The 25,562-nt window shown below is 42.4% G+C and overlaps 1 protein-coding gene across 2 annotated transcripts in view; it reads left to right on the top strand.

Moving 5' to 3' along the window:
• Tgfbr1 (transforming growth factor beta receptor 1) overlaps nucleotides 1–25,562 on the top strand; it is a 72,166-nt gene that overhangs the window by 29,744 nt on the left and 16,860 nt on the right. Inside the window, exons 2-4 of one of the 2 annotated variants that reach the window (XM_005078730.4) lie at nucleotides 15,020–15,265; nucleotides 18,003–18,233; nucleotides 24,305–24,535. In XM_005078730.4, coding sequence (XP_005078787.2) covers nucleotides 15,020–15,265; nucleotides 18,003–18,233; nucleotides 24,305–24,535 — 708 coding nt within the window. Of the gene's footprint in view, nucleotides 1–15,019; nucleotides 15,266–17,990; nucleotides 18,234–24,304; nucleotides 24,536–25,562 lie in introns of both variants that reach the window. The other variant, XM_005078729.4, reaches the window with a different exon arrangement.

Raw genomic sequence — 25,562 nt, 5'->3', positions numbered from 1 at the left:
AAAGCGTATGCCGCTGGGAATCTCTTGGATTCCCCTACTTCCTGACCCTGGTATCAGGCTTAGGAGGGGGAAACTCAGAATGTCTAGTTTCTGACTTTTTAATCTCATTGGCAGCAGCCGCTTCCAATGTATTATTGGTGTTATAAAAATTGATGAACAGGGAGCTGGAATGACTAACTGGCATCAACATGGGGGGGAATCCTCACCAACGCCCATATTTCACTTACCTGAGTGTTCAGCAATGGTTGGATCTTTATCATGGTGAGCATTCCTAGTATCCGGAGTAGTATTGGGGTCGACATGCCTGATGCACCGTTCGGGGACCCAAATGGGCTTCTCACTTCCTGGAGGGAAAACACAAACAGCCCCTCGGACCCTAGCTAGTAGGGGAGTGGGTGGCTGCCATTTTCCTGTAATCAAATCCTTCCATCTGACCCATCCCAAGGACTGGGAGGGTTTGTTCCAATGTCTCTCCATAGCAGACAAATTATTACGGTCTACGGTCAAAAAATTTAAAATGTAAAGTATGGTGGATAACTGAATATTGGGGGAGGTAACATACTCCCCCTTTTTTATTTTCTTAAAATACTGTTTGAGAGTGGCATGGGTGCGCTCCACAATAGCCTGTCCCGTGGGGTTGTGAGGAATACCAAAAGAATGGACAATGTGATGTTCCCTGCAAAAGGCAGCAAAGCGATTGCTGGCATAGGCAGGGCCATTGTCCGTTTTCAGGGCATCGGGTACGCCCATGTAGGCAAAGGCCTGCAGGCAATGAGAAATAACATCTTTAATCTTCTCTCCTGAGTGGAGAGAGGCAAAAATCAGTTTAGAATACGTATCCACAGAGACATGCATATATTTTAATTTCCCTGCCTGCGGCAGGTGAGTGACATCCATTTGCCAGAGATGGTTGGCCCTGAGGCCCCGGGGATTTACCCCCTCATTGGGAGAATTATGATAAGGGGCACAATCAGGGCACTGAGAGGTAATCTGTGTAGCTATGGATAAGGGGCACCCAGTGTGAAATTTAATGGAGCGGGCATTTAGATGATACCTCTCATGGAGCTGGTGGGCCAGCTGCTCCTGAGTAAATAAGACCCTAGGGCGGGTCAAGGAGTCAGCAATTTCATTGCCCTGGGCAAGGGGTCCTGGAAGGTTAGTATGTGCACGAATAAATCCCACATAAGCAGGGTGGATGCGCTGCCAAATAAGATGTTGGAGCTGAACTAATAAGGAACGAACCTGGGAGGTTGGAAGAACATATGGAGAAGTTTCTAAAGGTCTAACAATGTTGGCAACATAAACACTATCAGTATATAAATTAAAGGGCTCTCCCTCAAACATTTGGAAAGCCATCAAGCAAGCAAACAACTCGGCGGCTTGTGCTGACATCTGTCCTGTGGGTACCCTCTTCTGCACCTGAGAAGAAACCACCACCGCGAAACCCTTGGAGGAGCCGTCTGTAAAGACTGAGCGAGCTCCAACTAGAGGGTTCTCCTTTAAAATCTTGGGAAAGATCACAGGGTGTTGTTTGAAAAAAGACATCAAGGGGCTGTTGGGATATTGGTTATCAAACTGTGCGCCTGTAGATGTAATAAACAGGGTCCACCCATCATGGAAGATCTGTAGATGTTCCACCTCCTCCTTACCATAAGGAAGGATAATTTTATCAGGACTCTTTCCAAAGGTTTGAATGCTAAACTTGTGTGCCTTCCACAACAATTGTAAAATGAGATCATAGTAAGGGGTCACTACCTTCTTAGGGGAGGCTGACAAATGTACCCAATAAATAGGACCAGTCTGCCAAAACACGGCAGTGGGCGAAAAGCTAGATGAAAGTACAACCAGAACAAGGGGCTGCCCATAATCTATACGCCAAAGGTGGGCTTGCTCTATACTTCTTAACAGCAATTGTAGGGCTTCCCTGGCCTCTGGGGTAATCTGTCTAGGGGAAGTTGGAGCAGGATCTCCAGGAAGAATATCATAAAGCGCTTTAAGGGCCCCTGTTTTAATAGAAAGAGAAGGGCGAAACCATTGCACCTCTCCCAAGAATCTCTGCCAATCATGAAGTGTTTTTAAATTTGAACAATCAATTTGGAGTCTTTGTGGCCGGAGGCCAGTTTGTTGAATTTGATGACCCAAATAAGTATAAGGGGGTCTCTTTTGGATCTTTTCAGGAGCCAAAATAAATCCGCGGGCCTCCAGAAGTTCCTGTAGCTCTGCAAAGGCTATGTAACATTGTCTTTCTTCGGCCGCGGCCAAAAGAATATCATCCATGTAGTGGATAATGTAAAGATCAGGAAACTTACGTCTGAGGGGATCTAAACAGGCAGCTACATAAATCTGGCATATAGTTGGACTATTAGCCATCCCTTGGGGGAGCACCACCCATTGGAAGCGAAGGGCAGGCTCCCTAAAGTTAATCGCAGGAAGGCTAAACGCAAACCGAGGACTATCTTGAGAATGCAAGGGAATAGAAAAGAAGCAATCCTTCAAATCAATAACAATCAAATGCCAGTCTTTAGGAATGGCCACAGGCACGGGCAGGCCAGGCTGCAGAGCCCCCATAGGCTGCATGGTCGCATTCACGGCCCTCAAGTCTTGTAGTAACCTCCATTTCCCTGAAGATTTTTTTATTACAAATATAGGGGTATTCCAAGGGGACGTGGAAGGAACCAAATGACCTGCCTCCAATTGTTCTTGAACTAGCTGGTGAGCCGCCCTTAGTTTCTCCGCTGGTAAGGGCCACTGTTCCACCCATACCGGATCATCTGATAGCCATGTGATGGGTATGGGGGCTGGCGGCGCAACAGTGACCCTCATCAAAAATGGCCAAAACCCTTCCTATCCCCTGGGGCCCTGGTCTCCAAAGGGAGGGATGCCACAGGGCAAACCTCTCCCTGTTCTAGTTTACCTAGTTCCCTCCCCAGGCTCCAGCCCCTCCCTTGTGTCATCTGGGGGCCCCTGCTTTTGGACTTGGGTGCCTGGGTGGTGAGGACCACTCCCATTTCTTGCATGAGGTCCCGTCCCCAGAGGTTAATAGGGAGGCCAGGCAAAACATATGGCTGGAAAAGCCCTGTGTGGCCCTCAGAGTCTTGCCACTTTAGGATTCTGAGGCTTTTTGGGGTACAGCCTGTCCTATTCCCTGGAGGGTCACTGTCCCTTCCTCTTTCGGCCAGGCGGGGGCCAGAATTTATCTGAGAGGACAGAGAAATCTGTCCCAGAATCTAAGACGCCCCTAAAGGACTTGCCTTCTATCTTTAATGTAAGCTGGGGGCGGTTCTCCATAGTGGCTACCCAAAATGCTGCCGGGCCGGTACTTCCAAAACCTTGGTTGCCCCTTTTCTCTTTAATTTTTCTAGCCTCACAAGGAGCTGTAGGGAGAAGGAGTATCTGAGCAATCCGTTCTCCTGCAGGGATGGCAACAACCCCACTGCCCACTGATGTCATTATTTTAATCTCCCCCTCACTATCCTGGTCTATAACACCGGGGTGTACCTGGATGCCTCGAAGAATAGTACTGGACCGTCCCAAAAGTAGTCCGACCGTGCCTGGGGGCAATGGCCCATGCACCCCAGTAGGGAGGGCCTGGATCCCCATTTCCGGTGTTAGGATTGCCCGGGCAGAGGGAGCGAGGTCCAATCCTGCACTCCCGAGGTGGCTCTAAGGAGGTCTGAGATATGAAGGGGTTGCTCTGGGGGAGAAAATGAGTCCTGCCACTGCCCAGAGCAGGGGTCATTGCCCCGTACACATTGGTTTTGGGGCCCTGGGGCGGGGCCCTCCTCCCGTTTCCCTGATTATTATTAGCAGAAAGGAAATTTCCCTCCCTGTCAGTTTTAGAGTAGCAGTTATTGGCCCAATGATATCCCCTTCGACAACGGGGCATAAACCAGGTCTCTTGAGACCCGTAGTACTATTTTGAGGGCACTCTCTACGGAAGTGTCCCTCCCTACCGCAGCTAAAACATGTTTTTCTCCTTCCCAGAGTAGGTCTTTCTTTCCCCACTTGGGGCCGAATAGCAGCAGCTAACACTTGGCCCTGGATGAAGTTCCCATCAATGTCCCTACAGATCCGGATATAGTCATTTAGACTTTTATTGCGATAGGGGCGAAGGGCTTCCTTACAATATTTATTTGCATTTTCAAATGCCATCTGCTTTATGACTGGCATCGCAGGCCCAATGCCCCCAAATATTCTTTCTGCTACCTGACTGAGACGGTCTACGAAGTCTTGAAAAGGTTCGGAAGGTCCTTGAAGGACTTTGGACAGATGATCCCCTCCTTCCTTGGAAGGCAATGCTTTCCAAGCCCCTTGGGCTGCTGCTGCCACTTGGGCATAGACTGCGATGTCATATTGCATTTGTTGCTGAATGGTGGCATATTGACCACTTCCTGTAAGCATCTCCACATTTCTCTGGGGCTGTCCGGCCTGTGCATTTCTTTGAGCTGTCTGGCTGCATCTTTCCTGAAACTCACCTCTCCAAATCAAATAATCTCCCCCCGACAGAGCTGCTCTGCAAAGCTGCTGCCAATCGCCAGGTGTCAAATTAAGAGACGCAAAAGATTCCATTAAGGAAAGTGTAAAGGGAGCCTGTGCTCCATAATTTAAAGTTGCCTCTTTAAGTTGTTTTATATCCTTAAAATTTAAAGGGTTATGACACCTAATGACCTGTCCAGAATTGTTCGGATCTGTAACTTCCATTACTGGGGCCACCACCGGGCAGCATTGGACCCCTCCTCTGGGTCTTCCCTCCAGGTCCGAGAAGGACTGGGTTATCTCATAGGAGGAGTCCCTTTTTTCAGAGTATGGGGAAGGGTTTCTCTCCCTGTCCTGTCTTTCCTTAATTAGAATCTTTTTTAGTTCTTTTTTAAGGGCCGCGATCTCAGCAAGTAACCGTTCCTTTTCAGACTGTGACGAGTCTGAGTCTGAGCTACTTTCATTTTCTAGGTCTGATAGAGAAGGATATAACCGATTCTGACCGGAGTCCTTCTTTTTGGGTCGCGCCCGGAGATGTCTACCCGTTTTTTTGTTGTTACTAAGAGACTCCTCCTCATCCTCACTAACAATGGAGCCTCTAGTTTCAATCACAGTCTCTTCATCATCACTCTCTGCCCCTGAACTCAAGGAGGCTTGAGTCTCAGTCTCTTGTAACTCTAAAAAAGCCTCTTTTGTGTCCTGAACTACCTGGTGGTGACGAACCTTATCTGTCAAAAGTGCTCCCTCACTAATCTCCATAAGGAGAATGTCGTAGGGGGCAAGGACTCAGATCCCTCTTTTCGTAAAAGTCTATGAAGATCACGGCGAACCTCCTCCCAATCTGGAATATTTAAGCTTCCCCCAGTAATGAACCATGGACTGGCTCGTTCGATCGATTTTAGAAAGCCTTCTAGGGTTTTAGACTTGACTGCAGTCCCATGTTCTTTAAGTAACTTTTTTAGTTGATACTGTAATGATTCTAGCTTCCCGGAACTATTCCCCATAGTTTCTTAACCCCGTCCACTTACCTCGCTTTCACGATCTCAGTGGGACCTCCAATTGTCACATCTGCTGCACGGCCTGTGTCCGAGAACGTGTGGAGGGTGTCGGGTATTGAAAACACAGAGACTCGTTCAATGATCTAAAGAAAACTTTAAACAGGCTCCAAAAAGGTTCAAGAAAAACTTCCTAAGAAAAAGCTCCCACCAGAGAAGCTTCTGCTCTCTCCTCTCCCCTGGCTGGTTCTGCTCTGACACCAGAGGTGGATGTGTGTGGGTTTTTGAAGGTGCGGTTAGTCTTTGGACAAGGTCAAGGTCAGGGCGGTTTCTGTGGGAAGGCCTTTCCCAGGAACTTATTGTATCGTTTTTAGTAAACATGTTTTTACTAAACATTGTCTTACAGCTGCCTACTCCCAGGCAGAAGGGGAAGTGGCCAGGAACTTATTGTATCGTTTTTAGTAAACATGTTTTTACCAAACATTGTCTTACAGCTGCCTACTCCCAGGCAGAAGGGGAAGTGGGTCTCTGCTCAAGGTCTGGTGTTCCCACACATGATAAAAGCCATAACATAACAGGCTATATAATAGGTAAGATCTATAGGCATACCCTCTAAAATCAAGAGCAAGACAATAGTGTCACACTGTCTCCGATATTATTCTGCTATTATTCAATGTAGTGCTTGAAGTCTTAGCTAGAGCAATATACAAGAGAAAGGAAAGGGAAACAAGTAGGAAAAGAGGTCAAACTATCTTTATTTTCATGCTGTCTGACTTTTATTTTAAAATACTCTAAAGACTTCACTAAGTCTCAGGGGGCTGGAGAGATGGCTCAGAGGTTAAGAGCACTGACTGCTCTTCCAGAGGTTTTGAGTTCAATTCCCAGCAACCAAATGGTGGCTCACAACCATCTGTAATGAGATCTGGTGCTCTCTTCTGGCGTGCAGATATACATGGAGGCAAGATGTTGTATTCATAATAAATAAATAAATCTTAAAAAAAAAAAGACTTCACTAAGTTCTCAGACCTGATAAACATTTAACAAAGTAACAACACAAAATTAACATACAAAACCAAAACAGTATCTTTTCTGCATATTGTGACAAACATGCTGAGAAAGAAATTTGGAAAGTTGTTCCCTTCACAATAGCTTCAATAAACATAAAAATGCATAGGACGTAACTAGTGATGGAAAAGACCGGTACCTTAACAACTTTAAAGACCCAGAATTTAGAAATGAGAAAGACCTCCCATACTAAATGATTGACAGAATATTGTGAAAATGATAATTTTACCAAAGTGGTGTGCAGTCTCCTTCAAGTGGTAATCTTCCAATGACACTTTATTTTCCATAGCTATAAAAATTCTTAATTCTTTTATATGGAAGCACAAAAGACCCTTAAATAGCAAAAGCAGTCCTAGGCAGGAAGAGAAAGCTGGAGGTGTCCATGTCTGATGTAAAATCCTTCAGAGCCATAGTAGCCAGCTGTATAGTCATGAGATGAGTCTCTAGAGTAGAATAAGAGGACATAGACATAAATACAAATAGTAATATTTGAAAACAAAGGTGTCAGAAACACATTGGCAAAAAAGCTTTAACAAATGGCACCTACAATATCAATTCAGACTGGAACAGAGTTTGTAAAACCTGAAACTGTTAGAGGAAAATGAATAAAACACTTCAAGATACAGGTTGTATTAGAGACATTTCTGTTGCTGTGGGAAAATATCCTGGCAGAAACAGCTTAAGGAAGAAAAGGTTTAATTTGGCCGCAAGCTTTCTGGTGTAGTTCATCATTTGGGGGAAGTGTGGGCACCTCAAGGAGCTTGAGGAACTGACAACATTGCACTCCAGTCAGGAAGCCAAGAGTGATGAATGTCTATGCTCAGCTGTACTTTGGGACCCCACCCAGGGAATGGTGCCATCCACTCTGGCTGGGTCTTCCCACCTTGTAAACTGGTATAGATGGTCCTTCACAGACGTTTGTAGATAATTCCTCCCAGGATGTCCAAGACTAACCTAATCTGGATGATCCCTTCCAGGCATGCCCAGAGACTTGTCTCCTAGGAGACTTTAGATCCTGTCAAGTATTAACCATCACTTAGGCATAGGCAAGAACTTTCTGTAATAGATTCCAGTAGCACAGGAAATAATGTAAGAATTGATAAGTGGGAACACATGAAATTAAAAAGCCTCTTTACAGCAAAAGAGACAATCAGCAGAATGGAGAGAACCTATAGAATTGGGTGGGGGGATGCCAACTGTATATCAAACAGGAGTCTGATATCTAGAATACATAAAGAGCTGCAAAAATTAAACATCAAAAAATCACCTAGTTAATAGATGGCTTACTGAACTAAAGAGAAAGTTGTCAAAAGAAAAAATACTAATGATCAATAAATACTTGAAAACAGTATTCAACATTTTTGCTGTCAGGGAAATGCACATAAAACTGATTTGAGTTTCCCTTTCACCCCAGTCAGAATGGCTACCATCAAGAGACCAAAATGACAGTAATGGTGGTAAGAATGGGGAAAAATGGAAACCCTTATCATTCACTTATTTGGGAGTGTAAACTAGTGTAGCCACTATGGGAGACAGTGTGTAAGTTTCTTAGAAAGAAAGAAGGAGGGAGGGAAGGAAGAGAAATAAAGAAGGAAAAAAAAGAAAGGAAAAAAGAAGAACAGAACTATCATGTGACCCAGCCATACAGTTCCTGGGTAGATGTACAAAGGACTTTGCATCTTAGCACAGATGTTCTGGTATATCCTTTAGAGGAAGTCACTGCTGGTTTAGCAGACAATGAAGGGCTCATTTCCCCAGTGAAAGGAGGAAAAGGCAGTATTCCAGGGGGTGGGAGTAGGAGTGCATCTGCTGAGGCGGAGGGACTGCTTCCTCAGGAGATAAAACCTTGAGATTCTGAGGGTTCAGAGTTCTCAGCTTCGATAGGGTCCTCCCGCACAGTCCCAACCCAACTTACAGGATCCCATTCTTTATCATTTTAAATACCTTTACTTTAACTCTTGACACTCTCTGAATCTGGGACTTGAGTTTTCACTTTAATTTAGCCAGTCTTATAATGAGGGCTTCAGTTTGATTTTCCACAACTTGAACCCTGTGGCTGCTGGAGTGAAGATTCTCTTAGGCACACTTAGAAACCTTTAGACTGCTTACGCACATCTGGAGTCTATTTAGTTGTCACCCAGCCCACTGCTGACTTTCACTGTATTCTGAGATGCTAGAAGTTGGTTAATTTTATTATGGAACTCACTCTTTTCCTTTGTCAATTAAAGCCAGAGATCCTAGGAGCAACCAACCAGCATCATAATTTTCCCTATTTTCTCACAAATTGTCAAAGGTTTTTTATACAGAGTCACCAAATCTGTTGCCTCTCACAACTGGTGAATCACAATAATCAAATGCATTTGTCTCCTTAACTTTGTAAAATTGTTCACACCAGGGGCTTTCAGTATTCTCCGAGCTTCTAGGAGAGCTTCAGTAACTGGAAGTGTTGGCAAATTGGAAAACCTCCATATACTTAAAATATTCATCCTTATACTCTGTTCCTGTAGAACCCCCATTCCTGGTACCAGTTTCTGTCTGAGGTTGGGTTGCTATTGCTGTAATAAAACACCAGAAGCAACTTGGGGAGGAAAGGGTTTTATGCTTGCACATCATTGTTTATCATTCAAAGCAGTCAGGACAGGAATTCAAGCGGGGCAGGAACCTGGAGGCAGGAGCTGATGCAGAGGCCATACAGGGGTGCTGCTTCCTGGCTTGCCCCCATGGCTTGTTCAGCCTGCTTTCTTATAGAACCCAGAACCCCGAGGCCATGGGTGGCTGCACCCACAATGAGTTGAGCCTTCCCACATCAGTCATTAATTAAGAAAATGCTGCGTAGGTTTGCCTACAGCTGTCTGATGGCGGTATTTTCTCAGTTGAGGCTCCCTCCTCTCTGATGACTCTAGCTTGTTCAGTTGACCCAAAACTACCGGGACAACAGAGATATTTACACATTGATGTTTATAGCTGCACTAGCCACAAATGGACTTTGAGTGCCCAATGAGAGATGCTCTCTCAACCTGGACTCTTAGGGGAGGGCTTTGGCCCTGCCCTGGATAAAATGACAGACTCTGGAGATCCCCCATAGAGGGCTTCACCCTCCCTGGGGTAAGGAATGGGGATTGGGTGATGGGGGGATTGGTGGGAGGGCGTGGGAGGAGAGAGGGAGCTGGGATTGACATGTGAAACAACCTTGTTTCTAATTTAAATTTAAAAATAATAAAAAAAGACAAAGAAGCTGCACTATCCACAACAGCCAAGGTATGTAACTAACCAGCTTAGATGCCCATGAGCAAATGAATGCAGTATCCATGTAGCAAAATGGATGGAACTGTAAATCATGTTAAATGAAGTCAGCCAGACACAGGAAAACAGATGATGTTTTCTCTCGTGTGAGAGTGAGATTTTAAGTGTGTGTGGTGGACAGGGACTGTGAGGATGTGAGGGATCTTAGGTGAGAAGATGATGGAATGTGACGTAAAGAGATTGTGATGGTGAAGGAGATGAGAGCATGGGGGCCAATTGTGACGTAGCATAGTGATACACGTGTGTGAAAATGCAGCAGTAACATTCACTGCCTTTACTAACTCAGAACGTTTAAAATTGGAACGAAGACTAGTTTAATTAAAATATTTTAACTATGTTTTTCTTTGGGGTGTGATGTGTGTGTAAGAAGAAAATGTACCACTGCAAATGTGTGCAAATCAGGACAACTTCAAGGAGTCCATCTTCTTTTACTGTGTGGTTGCTGGGGTTCAAACTCAGGTCCCCAGACTTAGTGGGAAGTGCCTTTAGCCACTGATCCATTTTGTCAGCCCCTACTTAGACTTAAAAATTGTATGTGTGTGTGTGTGTGTGTGTGTGTATGTGTGTGTGTAGTGTGTGTGGTCTGTGTGCGCGTGCATGAGTGCGTGGGGGGGTATGAGTGCATGTGCATCACTGTGTGTGAGTAGAGGGTAAAGGACAGCCTTTGGGAATTGGTCCTCTCCTTCCACCTTGAGTCTTTGGCATCAGAGTCGGGCTGTCAGACTTGCACAGCAAGCACTTTTACCCGCTGAGCTGTCTTGCCAGCCCAAAGACCTATTTTAATACAAGAGGAGGGAGGTGGAGGTTGGAGAGACGGCTCAGTGGTTAAGAACACATCTCTAGAGATCCTGAGCTCTGTTCCTAGCACCCACATCAGGTGTGCACAACACCCTAAACACTCCTAGCCTCCTTGGTACTCATATGCACGTGGTATATACTCACACAGGCATTCTTACATACACATGGAGGAAAAATAAAGGGGGAATGAGGTGAACCAGGAGCTGATGTATTTAATAATAAAGTCGGTTTCGGTTTCAGGGGAGGTAAGGTGCTGGCGTTGAACCCAAGGCCTTCATATGCTGGGTAACTGCTTTCCCACTGACTGCACCCAAGCCTCCCCTGTTTTGAAGCAGTCTTGCTGTGTACCACAGGCTGTTTTGGAATTTGAGATCCTCTTGTCTCTGCTTCCTGAGCACTAGAATTACAAGTGAACACTCCACACTCAACTTACAGACTTGAACTTGTAAGAAATGAGAATTAAGATAATATGCTTGTGATAATCTGTTAAGTTTATGTTTTAATTTTTCATAAACTATTTTACTATGTCATATAGTAGCAATCCTGTATTCAGTCATCTGGTCTAGATTGGAAAAAATGGAATTTTATAATTCCCTCAAGAGATAAATCCATGCCTGGCTAAGCCTTGTATTATATGGTATTTATATTGTCTAGTGACCTTTCTTGTTGAAAGAGTAGTAAGAGAAACCCTTCAACATCGGCTTTTTAAAAATTTATCATACATTGACTTCTTTGAAAGGAAAAATGCAAAATGTATTTTTCACAGTGTTCTTTAGATTGTAGGCATGAAATTAGAAAGCATAAAACTTAATGTTTTGTGTTTATTTACAATTATAAATTTAATCTGTAAATTAAATACAAAGACCACAACAAATAGCAAAATACAAATTAATACAACTATTTGGCATGACAGTTTATGTTTCTATTTCATTGTAGAAGTATAGTGGCCTTAGGCCTGATTTTATTTTTATATCTGTTTCGCTTTTCTAACTTCAATGATAATAAATGCTGCAAGTGGCTGTTCTCATCAGTAATGTTCAAGATAGTATTAATGACCTCAGGGCTTGCTGGTAAGTTCAGGATAATGAGATCTCATGCCTAACCAAAATACTTGCTAGCAAGCATTCCTCAAATATCAGTTCTAATGAGATGTTTACTGGAAGATAGGACTAGCATAATATTATTATTGAAATCTTTACTAAATTATTTTCTAAACCATTTGTTGCTGGAAGTAAGAAGAGAGAGTGTTGTTGAATATTGTAGCCATATATACTGCTAGTGAACGTTTGCAAGATTTCCTAAAAGAAGGGATTTGTGTAAGACTTGCATAGATTCAGGACACCTGTGTTACTAACTATATCAATGCTGTTGGGTCTACACTGCCCTGTGCTCCTTTGTTTTAAGTTGTATGTTTTTACTTTATACATACTGTGAAGCTGTCTGTGTGTAAAGTGTGCTGTAGAAATAGTTGTGAAAGTATTGTAGAGGTGGTAGTTACTCAGGACCCAGAATGTTTATCACTGTTGGTTATCTTTGGAATGAAAATGTGTATGTAACTCAGACTGCTTTTCTCTTCTTTGTGACCTCTTGTATGGGAAACCATTAAGCAGATGTATTTTCCTGAAACAGCTAAACACAGCCTTTGTAGAGAAATGAACACTAACAACAAACTATAGACAGACGGTATTCCGTCTTCAAGGTATGCAGAAGTGTGGAGGACAAATGAAACAAACTCCAATTATCTGAAGGGAAGGACTTGAGATCACATGTGGAAGGATCTTTGAATAGGATGTTGAAGGATAAGAGGCAGAGGAGAGAACTAAAACTCTTTGCCAAAATTAACATGATGATTATCTCTTTCTAACAGTATTACTCTTCTTGAATTCCCTTCACATGTAGGTAAGGTTAAATTAAATGGCTGAGCTCTAAGAAGAAGGAAAATGCTCCTTCAATTTTTTTTATTATTTATGTGTATGAGGGAGTGAACATGGTGGAGGTCAGAAGACAACTTTTTGAGTTGATGCTTTCTTTCCATCTTTTATATGGGTTTTGGGATTGAGTTCATGTCAGCAGGTGGTGTGCTAAGAGCCTTTACCCACTGAGCCTTCTCATTGGCTCTGAGAACTTTGTTTGTCTATTAAGATAATAGGCAAGCATGCTGCCTTTTGAAGCAGCTGCTCAAGAAAACCCTGGTGTTCCTGAGTTTAGCTATTATATCAGTTGAGGGTCCCCAAAGAACACACCTTCTCATAGAGCAGGACACTTCATTCTCTTAGTAGTGGCATGTGATGGCATGTACAAGCACTGTCAACCAGGGAAGCTCACTTGAGCCTTGGATGGTGTCCAGGGCTTTTACTGGAGATCAGTCGCCAGCCATTGTATTAGATAGACATTGCATTACTGTGACAAAGTAGCTGAGAGAAATAAGCTGAGGATTACTATCCTTAGTCCTTTTTTTTTTTTTTTTTTTTTGGTTTTTTGAGACAGGGTTTCTCTGTGGCTTTGGAGGCTGTCCTGGAACTCACTCTGTAGACCAGGCTGGCCTCGAACTCACAGAGATCCGCCTGCCTCTGCCTCCCGAGTGCTGGGATTAAAGGCGTGCACCACCAACGCCCGGCTGAAAGGCTTCATTTGCTTAGAGTTTTAGAGATTTTAGCCATCAAGTTGGGGAGGGTGTGGCAGAACATCTTAAATGAGTCTCTCTCCCTCTCTCTCTCCCTTCTCCCTTCTCCTTCTTCTCTCCCTAAAGTTAAGATAGCCTCCTGTGTGTTTATTTGGGACTGATGCGGCTCTGGAACCAGGCTGGCAGGAAGGCTTCTCTCAAGGAAGGCTTTCTCTTTATATCTCCCTCTCCCCCTTTTTCCTCTCCCTCATCTTCTCTCCCTTCCCCCTCTCTTTTTTCTCATTTTACTCTATCTAGGTCTCCAGAACATAGGGCAGTAAAACACCCACATTCAGGCCGGGTTCCCCCACCTCTGCCCCAAATCCTCCCTGGAAATGCCCTCAGAGGTGTGCTTTACAAATCTCCTAGGAAGTTCTCAACCCAATCAGGTTGATGATCTAGATTAACTATCACAGTCGGTGGGCTTCAGGTCTGCATAACAGCTGAGCTAAGGACTTACTGCCTCCATCCTAACAAACAAAAATAGGTCTTTTCTGTGAATTGCGTTGTTAGTGCAAACTATCTGGTCAAATGGGTACTGTGTGACCCCAAAGCCTTACGCATACAGAAACATTCTTATCAGAGCGCATATACCAGAGGCTCAGCGTTCACATCCAGTCAAGGACAGTTCTGAAGACAAGTTATTTTGGGGAGTGTGCTGGCTTGTTGAGCTCAGGCCTGCCAAGTAAACTACTTCCCTGCACAGCACACTAGCCATTTAGGAATATAGCTTTCTTCTGGCTTGCTGTCTGACTAGCTCCTCCCTTTCTAGATTTAATGAACCTCCCTGGTCTCATCATTGTTGGTCATTCCTCCTACCTGGACTTTTCCCTTGCCAGTGAGTAGTCGGGTCACCTACTGTGTTGTTCATTCAGCAAGCAGTTTTGAGTGCTGCTGTCAGGCATAGGCTCTGTGGTGGATTTTCAGAATGGGTATGGGTCTCCAGCCTCAAAGTGCTTATATTTTCTTAGAAGAGGGAAGAATAAGAGCATTTCCGGTATGCCATGTGTGCTTTGGGGAAGACTTAACCTCCTTAGAGAATATGGGTGTGTGTGGGAAGATGTTGGTGACAGCAGATACTTCCATAAAGGGGTCATTCCTAGAGTTGAGCCACAAAGATATAATAGGTATAGTGGGCATGTAGCTAGTTTTGCCCATGTGACTGGAATATATAAACTGTTGCTGGAATTGTCTGTGCCACAATAGTTAGAAGATATGTGTCTTAGGATTTGCCCAAGAGTGAGTAGAAAACCTGTAGTTCAATATGACTCTATTTCTATTACTTCATTGCCACGAATCTACTGAAATGGCATTTCTAGGTTGTCATGAGTTTGTGGCAGCATTTTTACCATTGCTCCACAGTCTCTTGTGGGGGGTGGAGGTATGTGTATATGGATGTCTCATTTGGGCTAGGAACAAGTATAACTGTACTTCATTTGAAGTGGGAAGGCAAATATTTGCCTTATCTAGATGAAATTTTGTGTAATTCTTTTTTAGGAAGGAGATTTGGGAGTGGAGGGGGAAGCCTAGGTTGAAATTTAACTAAATTACCTTGGCTTTTATGTATACATGATTCTTGGACATTCTAAGAGTAATAAAAGTTTATTATTTGAGCAGTACATAAATTGTGTTATATCAAAAATGTATTAACAGTGTTGTTGAACTTTTAAACTGAACCTTGGTATTCTTTTTCGTAATAAAATTTTGTTCTCTTTTCTAGCATTACAGTGTTTCTGCCACCTCTGTACAAAAGATAATTTTACCTGTGAGACGGACGGCCTCTGTTTTGTCTCAGTCACAGAGACCACAGATAAAGTTATACACAACAGTATGTGTATAGCTGAAATCGACCTAATTCCTCGAGACAGGCCATTTGTTTGTGCACCATCTTTAAAAACAGGGGCTGTTACAACAACATATTGCTGCAATCAGGACCACTGCAATAAAATAGAACTCCCAACCACAGGTAAGTTGTTATATTAACACCCCTCCCTTCCTTCCTCCAAGAGGATAAAAGAAAAGCTTTTAGACTGCCTACAAGTTTAGAACTGCAAATGTTTACAGAAGTTATCAAGCTCATCTTGTTGAAGGTGGAGGCAGAAACTGATCTGTCCACAGTGGTAGACTTATGAGTAGCCAGGATCCTGACTGCTGGTGGTTGTATGTTGTTAGAGAAAGCTGTGCTAGGAAGCTTTCAGTGAGATCTACTATGCCTACAAGGGTAGCTTCTTCAAAGTGAATTCTAGAATCTTACAGGGCAGCATGTCCTTAGGGTTTCCCCTACCTCGTCCTCAGAGTGGATTTCTCATTTCCTAGTATGGTGTGCCTACGTCTTACAGCATCCAATCAGTAGCCTTTTAATGGGCAGAAATCAAGTGCACTAAACAGTCTAGATGCTTTCATTTTGAGATTTGTTTTTACCTTTTTTATGATTTATATGCTATCTAGTGATACCATGTATTTAATACTTTTTTAAAAGGCCCTGGGAAGGCTAGAAAGATGGCTCAGCAGTTAAGAGTACTTGTTCCTCTTCCAGAGGACCCGGGTTCAATTCTCAGCACCCACGTTGTGTCTCACAACTGTCTGACCACCGTTCAAGGGATCTGATCCCCACTTCTGACCTCCTCAAGCACGTCATACATGTGGTGCACAAACACACATACATACATATAGGCAAAATATCCATACACATGAAATGATAGTAAATGGTCCTTGTAGAACCAGTAATTTTAAGTTTAAATAGAACTAATTAAATAGAAATTTGCCACTCTCTTCAAGTTCTAGATTCTTATTTTAATAGTCAAAGGAATATAAAATAGGAGAAAACCTATATTAATGCTAGCAGAATTAATGGAAGAGTGACTACCAGAAGAAAGAAGGGAGGGAAAGGAAAGGAAAAGGCATGACGATACACACACCTTTAGTCCCAGACTCTCTCTCTCTCTCCCTCTCTCTCTCTCTCTCTCTCTCTCATCCCCTCCTTCCCCCTCCGTGTGTGTGTGTGTGTGTGTGTGTGTGTGTGTGTGTAATCAAACATTGAATTTGCATCTTGAATTTTAGACATAATAAACCCTATAGCTACAGACTTACTTCTACTTTGTTATAAAAAAATATCCTTTGTTGCTATTATTGTCAGTTTTTGTTTGTTTGAGACAAGAGTCCCTTGTAATCCAGTGCTTGTTTAGAGAATGGGCATCCAAAAGTTGAACTCTGACCTCCACAGAAAATGGGAGGTCAGAGTTGTGTGGGATGTGTGTGTGTTGTGTGTGTGTGCGCGTACATGCAGGCACACGTCAAATGACACCTTGTAGGAGTTGCTTCTCTCTTTGGTGGTTCCTGGGGATTGAACTGAGGTTATCAGTCTCAGTAACAGGCATTTTTCCCACAAGCCACCTTCCTGGCCCAGTGTAATTTTTAAGTATGGGGAAAAACATCAGAGAATTTAACACTAATTACCTAGAAAGGAGGAAAACGTTCAGATTTTCCACTTTATTCAAGTATCAGGGGGCAGTAAAATATTACGTATTGATTGTCACCAAAATTCTTAAAGTAAACTAAGATTTTTCATATACAAAGGTAACAGCTGTCTTCATATAACTAATTAAATATGCAGTGTATAAGATTTAAGTACTCTTCCTGAAAGAAATTGCTAGAAGTAGAATTCTGTATGATAAGAAATCCAAATGAAGATGTCAAAAATGGGGAGCAGTGAACAAAGTAAAGCTTGGTAAATGCCAAAATAATTATAATTAGCATATTTTAAATACTACATTTGAGATTGTATTATCACACTGTCCCTTCCCTTTCCTCCCTCTGAACCCTCTAGTATACTCCTTGATCTCTCTTTTAAATTCATAGTCCCCTTTTTTTAAATTGTTGACACATATATATGTTTATTAATGTGTTTTTAAAATGAGCAAATATTCATTTACTAAGAGAGTATAAGAAAATAATTTGTATATAATTAAAAATACAGTTGGCAAAAATAGTTTAGAAAGAATGTGTTTGCACAAACTATTTTAAAAACAAGGGTTTCTAATCTCAGTGCTGGAAGGCAAAGGTTGGAGAATCCCAAATTTGAGGCCAGCCTAGATGAACTACACGGTAAAACCTGTCTCCCAAAAACAGGGGTGGGGTCTTAAAAATAAATAAATAAATAGAATAGAAAAGTAAACAAGGAAGTGTTTGACTTTTAAAGGTTGGTGGAAATGTATATACTAAAACATGAGCCTTTGCAGGATCACAAGGAAAGAATTTGTAAAAACGTATCGACTATATTTATTTATTTTTCCTCTGCTATAAGCCTGCTGTAGACTTGGAATAAGAAGATAAAACTAAAGTGCTTGTTTCAAATTGTTGGTTCCCTTCCTAGTTTGTGTGAGGTGACAAATGGGGCGGGAGGCCCAGGATGCTGATTAGCCGAGCAACTCTGTGGTGAATTACAGATGGGTGGGATGCGCAGGAAGAGTCAGAGGGTACTGACAGGGCTTCAGGTCCTAAAGGGGGCCAGGGAGAGCAGACAGACCGGAAAGAAGACACGATGGGGCACTTGTTCTGGCTTGAGTCCAGTGTGATGAGGCTCTGGGACTGAGTGTTAGCAGTGAACACGTGGGGAAATATGGAGGGTTTGGAAAATGTGGGTGGCACCTACAGTGTTTTTTTTGTTCTTGTTGATGTTTATTTCATTTGAGGTCCTTTTGCAGAAAAGCAGTCCCCTGGCCTCGGTCCTGTGGAGCTGGCAGCGGTCATTGCTGGTCCAGTCTGCTTCGTCTGCATTGCACTTATGCTGATGGTCTATATCTGCCATAATCGCACTGTCATTCACCATCGCGTGCCAAATGAAGAGGACCCATCACTAGATCGCCCTTTCATTTCAGAGGGCACCACCTTAAAAGATTTGATTTATGATATGACAACATCAGGATCTGGATCAGGTAATGCCATTGTTTACCTTAATAATCTTAAGAAATCACTTTGCTGATTTATTTAATTAGCTAGTTGAGACATTTGGCTTAATTTGTTAAAAATTGAGATAGTGTGAATGCTATTCCAGATTACAGCCTAATGAAGATTGTTGAGCTTGGTGTCCATCTGACCACATAGTTTTAGTGTGGATAAATTGGAGCTTGCTTTATAAGTCACTTCCACAGTCATATAGATTTCAAAGAATCCTCTCCTATAGGAGGATAACTTGGCTTTTTTGTGAGTTTGGGTGGTAGAAAGTAGGACACCTTTTTTGAGTGCGGGGGGGGGAGGGGGTGGCAGTTGAGACATTTGGAACTTTCTCAGTAGACCAGGCTGGCCTCGAACTCACAGGTTTGCCTGCCCCTACGTTTCAAGTGCTGGGATTAAAAACAATATGCCACCACCACCCAGCTAGGACACCATCTGCCAGAGTGAGTGTAGTGTGTATGTGTGTGTGTGTGTGTGTGTCGTGCATGCCTGCCTGCTATCCACAGTGCATATGTGGAGGTCAGAGGACAACTTGTAGGAGTTAGGCCTCCTATTCCACCACATGGATCCTGGGGAACAAACTTAGATTATTGGGCTTGGTGGCAAGTACCTTCATCCACTGAGTCAGTGGGCCATTCCAGTTATTATTACTAAAATTAAACTACTTCATTTTTAGTAACTTTTTACATTTAAAGTAAACTTAAAACAAAGAAGCAAAATTAGTGAGTGTGCTATGGTGTTTAGTTTTCTCAGTTTTGTTGGTTGATTTCTGTGGACACAAATAGACTAGTTGGTTGTTGGTTGCCAGAATCATCCTGAGATGGATTTTTTCATAATAGTGTTTGCTTTTAAAGTAAAGGGATTTGTGGGGTTTTTGTTTGTTTATTTGTTTGTTTTGGGTTTTTTTGTTTTTTGGAAGAAGACTAAGAGACGTGTGTCTGTTTTTCAGTTTGGGAATTGGATGTGTAGCTAGCAATCAACAGGTCTAGATTCTGACACAAGCTCTATGACTTTGGTCAGCCCATACTTCCTCTTTGGGTTTCTATTTCCTTATAGAAATATTGAACAGATACTTTTGGTAAAAATACTTCAAAGTGGTTTACTGAGGTCTTGAATGTAGCATACTGTCCTTTGAAAACTATTGATCAGTTTCAAATAAGTGCTAAATTTATGGCCATATTGAAGATTTGAGAACAAAAATCTGGCTTATTTTAAAAGAAATAATAGTAAAAGAACATTAAAGCAGGAGTTGTGACTGAGGAATGCTATAGCTCTGAAGCACAAAAACCACATTAATGCTTGCAGCACATGTAATAATAGATGACTTTAGTTTAAGGAAATTAATACATATTGGTATGTATACATACTCATTTAAGTACTTGAGGAGACAAATTCTACCTGAAGCCTTTGGTAAAAATGTGGCAGTGAATTCTGACTGCTGACACATGAGAGCTTGTACACAAAGCCAGGCCTCCCAAGGGACTCCGTAGTTAGTCCCACACGAGAGTGACACAGTGAGGGAGTGGACTGCTAGAGCAGCTGGGGTCCTGGAGATGTGGCGGCTTTGGGAAGGAGAAGTAGACAGAAAGGTTGTCAGGACTGCCCTGGTGTCTCCTTTGATCTGAGTTAATGCAAATGGTTCTCAAAGAAAAATCTCACAAGGGATCCTCCTGGACCATGATAAGTAGGGGACAGATTTGCAGAAAACTAGGGTGATTGCAAACCATTCGAAATTTGTCCCTTGGATCTGTTATCTTATTACCAAACTTATACCCAGGGAGATTTGAACAGCTCACAGACTCAAGTCCACTGACAGGATTCAGTACATTGTCAAGCAGATGACAGTTGATTTCTAACAGAGGTCTGTTTATTTGCCTCTGAAATGTAGCTGTATGAATTGGAGGATGGAGTTACTCTTTCTCTTTCTGCTTCCCGTGTACATCTAGGACCATCAGGAGCTGTTCTGTTGTCTGAGAGCTTTCCCCCCTCCTGCAGACCTCTCCATGCAAAAACTTATCTCCATCATTTGCTAGCTCTGTAAATGAGCGCTGATGTCTTGTGCTTGAGTTAGTCCGTAGGAAAAAGCAATGAGGGATGCAAGTGGTTGGATTGCTGTGAGTTTCAAATGAGATAAGGGAGTGAGTGTGTGTGTGTGTGTGTGTGTGTAATGACATGGTAAATTGAATTATGTCCAGATGACAGGTATTGGTCTTAATTGAAAACATGCTAAAGAACACTCACATAGGGCTTCAGTTTACTGCACTGTCCAAGGAAAAAAATAAAAAGCTTTGTTTAGGATTTCCTTGTCCATCATAGTTTACAGTGTGCAGAGCGCTCTCTGAACTCAAGAAAGGGAGTCTTTTTCCCGTATCCACATTAAAGCTTTATGACACTTCGTGTGCAGGACTCATACCCATGACTGCTCTGTCTACTCATAATTCCCCGGAAAGTCGTTCACTTGTAGAGGAAAAGGTGGAACTAAATGTGCCTTGATTTGGATGCCCATCTGTATTAGTACCATTGGAGGGAAGGTCCAAGTTCTACCTTGGCAAGGTACTTTTAATTTTGAGAACTACAAGACTGAGTTACAGTACCTCTAAATTTGAAGATTAATTACTCCCTCCTGCATTAATCTTAGTCACAGGTCATACATGTGCTTTTATTTAAGCTGCAATTAGATTGTAAAGTACATGGTAGTCTCTTAAACCCCAGTCCTTAGGGCTTATGCAGGCATAAACAATCTCTTTAACACATGATTGTCAAGGCCTTATTTCCATTATTGACTGCATGTAAAGCTGCATGTTGCAGTCTCCTCTCAAGCAGTTTCCAAGGTATGGAAGGTTAAAACAGAATGTAGATGTCTGTACCAGGCTCACTTTTTCTTTAAGTTTATTACATTTATTTATGTGTGTCTCTGTGTGCACACGACACGTTGTGCTTGTACAAGTCAGAAGTTTTCTCCGTCTGCCATGTGAGAACCAGGATAGAACTCAGGTCCTTAGGCTTTACCCACTGAGCTATCTTGCTAGCCTGGCTTGTTTATTTCTGTAAGGAAATTATTACATTAAAAAAAAAAGCTCAGGTATTCATATGGGTTAAATCCAATATAAATAATATGAAGAATCTAAATTTTTCATTTTATATCTAGAAAGGGAAGACACAATTTCCAGTTAGCCTTAACTAATCATCACTGTGTCTGTGTCTTAAATCTGTCAAATTTCCTATCTGTGCTTGTTAATCCCTCTCTCCCTCCGTCTTTTAGGTAGGTTGTCTCTGTAGCTCAGGCCAGCAGTCTTCCTTTCTCAGCCTACAAGTACTGGGATTATAGGCTTGGCTTGGCTTGCTTCCGGCTTATTACTTGCCTTCCAGATTCATCTCTTGAAATGAACTCTTTTATGGCCCTGATCTTTTTCTCAGAATAGCTCTGTGTGTGTGTGTGTGTGTGTGTGTGTGTGTGTGTGTGTGTGTGTGTGTGTATGTGTGTTCATACATGTGTGTGGCACTGGGTGCATGTGGAGGTCAGAAGTTGACTCTGGGGAGTCAGTTTTCTCCTTCTATCACATGGATCCCTGGGGATCCAACTCAGGTCATTAGGTTTGGCAGCAAGCCTCTACTCACTGAACCATCTTGCCTGCCCTTAAGGTACTTTTAATAAATTTTGTGGTCCTATACGAGGCTTTAAGAAAAATTTAATATGTTAGTATTTTCACTAAGTCATATAAAATAACTGGGAATTGATTGTTCATAGTGCAAAAGAGCTCCTTGATTTAAATAAGAATCTTCCATGGACCTAGTTTTGATTGTTGTTTTTAAAAATAATCCTTTAAGATTAAAAATTTTTATGTATATGAGTTTTTGTCTATGTACATGCCTGGTACTCTTGAGGAGGTATCAAGGCCTATGGAACTAGAGTTACAGTTGATTGTGAGCCACCATGTAGTTGTTGGGAACTGAACTCGGTTCCTGTGCAGCCATGGAGCCCCCTCTGTCTCCTATGGACCTGTTTTTAACTACTAGTCTCATTGTACACAAAAGCAGTGCTCTAACAAGACTGCTAACTGCTCTGTAGGAAGTGCAGAGGGCTGGTTAGAGAGAAGGGGAAACCATGTGAGAAAGGAAAGGTGGAGAGAGAGAGTTTCTGACTGCTGTGGGCTATGGTGTTTGGATTCATGGGTATTTCAAGTCAGGAAGCCAAAAAGGGAGTGGCTTCATCTGTTGTCATTGACTTTGTCTAGTTACTATGTGGCTGTCTTAGTTACTTTTCTAGATCGGTGATAAGACGCCATGACCAAGGCAACTTATACAATGAAGCATTTAATTTGGGACCTACAGTTCTATGACCATCATGGTGGAGAGCACAGCAACTGGCAGATGAGCTTGGTGCTAGAGAGTAGCTAAGCGCTTGCATCTTGATTCACACACAGAGGCAGAAAGAGCTGACTGGGAGTGTCATCACTGAAACCCCTTAGTGACACCTCCTCCTACAAGGCCACATGTCCTAATCTTCCCAACAGTTCTACCAACTGCGACCAAACTATGGAGACCATTCTCATTTAAACTGTCACACTGGCTTTGAGTGTAGCTAATAAGTAAATACTTTTATAGAACATGAGACACATTGGTATTTTACTTGTCAGTGTCAGTGTAATTTAAAATAATTGTTCCTGGGGTTGGTAAATTACTTTTTTATAAGCATCAGGACCCAGACTCACCCCCCAGAATCCATGACAAAACACTGGGCATGGTGACACCAACACTTCTAGTTCTGGCAGTGAGGAGGGCAGCCAGCTAGTCTGTTTGGCAAACCCCAGTGTGAGAACCATTCAAAAAACAAGGTGGCTGGTGCCTGAGGTTAGTTTTTGGTCTTCACATTACACGTGTACACACGTGTACCTAATATACACATAAACACACACCGCACACTTTCATGTACATACACATAATAAAACCAAATAAAAACTAAAATAAAAAGACTACTCTCTAGTGGATGAGTGAGAGATAATAAATTATTGACCCAAATATAGAAGCTCTTAATTGTTATAAATACTAAATTATTGTAAATCACTAAGGGAAATATAATGTTTTAAAAATACTTTAGAATAAAACAAGGTCAACTAATTTTTAAAAAATGCAGCTACCTTGCTGGAGTAACTAACTTTGTATCAGTGGTTCTCACCCTGTGGGTCCTGACCCCTTTCTCAGGGGTTGCCCAGGACCATTGGAAAACATAGATATTTATATTACCATTTATAACAATAGCAAAGCTACAGTTACGAAGTAGCAATGGGAGTAATTTTATGGCTGGGGATCTCTATAGCATGAGGAACTGTGTTAAAGGGTCGCGGCGTTAGGAAGTGAGGACCCCTGTCTGGTATCCCTCTTTCCCATGTTAGTTCAGGTAGATAGTCAGGCTCTAGCAAGTGCTTTCCTTGCCTTGAAATGCTTTCTGTGGCGTTTTTAAATGATTTAATAAAAATTAGGTCACAATTTACTGTTCGTTGTGTTCACATTCTTTCTCCTCCTGTAAGGAAAGTAGTTACTTAGGCTCATCTTTGTAAAATCAGATTTTACAGTCGTTTTACCTGTTCATGACTGTTTTCAGAATCTTCAGGCCCCCTACCCCACCATTGGTCATCGTGAGACCTTGTCTTTAGAACTGTTTATCTTCTGGTGACAGCTTACCTTTTCTACTTACATTAATATCCTCTCTCACGAGTGAGACAGGTATCCGAAAGACTGTCTTTGTTTCATTTCCTGCCTTTGCTGAATACTCCTATGTAAGCACCTTCCTCCTCCTCTCTCCTTTCACCCTCTCCCTTAAGAGAAAGTTCAGCTTACTTCCCCTCATCTCTAGGCAGGTGTCTCTGGATCCTTTACTGCATTTATTATTGGTTTTTCCCATTTCATTTGTTGGGGTTGAGGAGGCAAATGTAGTCTGTTTTTCCAATAAGACAGATGCTAAGGAGCAGTACCTGCCTCTGGGTCTGCATTGCCTGCTGTTCTGTGTGAGATGTGGACTGGGTGATTGATGTTGTACTTACTTTGTCTTTAGGTTTGCCCCTACTTGTTCAGAGAACAATCGCCAGGACCATCGTGTTACAAGAAAGCATTGGCAAAGGTCGGTTTGGAGAAGTTTGGCGAGGCAAGTGGCGGGGAGAAGAAGTTGCTGTGAAGATATTCTCTTCTAGGGAAGAACGTTCATGGTTCCGAGAGGCAGAGATTTATCAGACTGTGATGTTACGCCATGAAAACATCCTGGGATTTATAGCAGCAGACAACAAAGGTCACTGATGTTTCCTTTCTTGTGTGTGTGTGTGTGTGCGTGTGTGTGTGTGTGTGTGTGCATGTGTGTGTGTGCATGTGTGTGTGTGCATGTGTGTGTGTGCATGTGTGTGTGCGCGTGCATGCACGGGCATGTGGAAGATGTTGGGTGTCTTTACAATCGCTCTCCACCTAATTTTTGATTTAGGGTCTCAGTGAACCTGGACACAGGTCTGTTTGTCTACACTGATTTGCTAGAAATCTCAGGGGTCCATGCACTTGCCCAGCACTGGGATTGCAGGTGTGTACTGCCACATCTGGGTTTTACATGGATGCTGAGAATCTGACTTGTCCTCACTTGTGAACGACAGGCATCTCACTAGTTGAGCCATCTTCCCAGCCCATTTCTTCACTTAGTGACTAAAACAAAGTCCAGAAGAGCTTTGTTTTTACCGAGATAACTACTAAACACTATCGATAGGATTTGGTGAGAAACAGGTATTATTTTTTATAAAGGTAAGATTGATTAGGTCAAAAACAGTCTTAGAAATAAGATGTTCTTAAGATTTTTTTCATGACAGTATATTTTAAATATTTTGTGTGCTACTGTGCACATGTGGAAGTCAGAGGACAACTTGTTAGAGTCTTTCCTTCTGCCATGCGGCTCCAGGGACTGCACTCAAGTCATGAGGATTGGACTGTCAACAAGTGTCTTTATCCACTGAGGCCCATGACAGTATACTTCTAAATCTTTTATTGATTTATAAAATAGAAAAAAAGTATAAAAATGCTATATACTTTTATTATTTTAAATCTGGCCATTAATTGAATATAGGCATACAATAGAAGGAAAAACTGTAAACTGGTTGTTCAGAATTTGAAGTCAGACCAATAAGACATCTCAGTGTAGAACAGTCACCTCACACATACCCAGTGCTGTGGTTGGTAGGACATCTCAATATAGATAATTCATCCCTCTGTCTCCATCTCCTCCCCTGCTCAGTACTGGGGTTAGTAGGACATCTTTGTATAAACCAGCACATACCACA

The sequence above is a fragment of the Mesocricetus auratus genome, unplaced genomic scaffold, assembly GCF_017639785.1.
Source record: "Mesocricetus auratus isolate SY011 unplaced genomic scaffold, BCM_Maur_2.0 Super-Scaffold_6730, whole genome shotgun sequence".
NCBI classification, from domain to species: domain Eukaryota; kingdom Metazoa; phylum Chordata; class Mammalia; order Rodentia; family Cricetidae; genus Mesocricetus; species Mesocricetus auratus.
The sequence above is the reverse complement of the archived record's forward strand: the minus strand, read 5'-3'. Positions and strand labels throughout refer to the sequence as shown.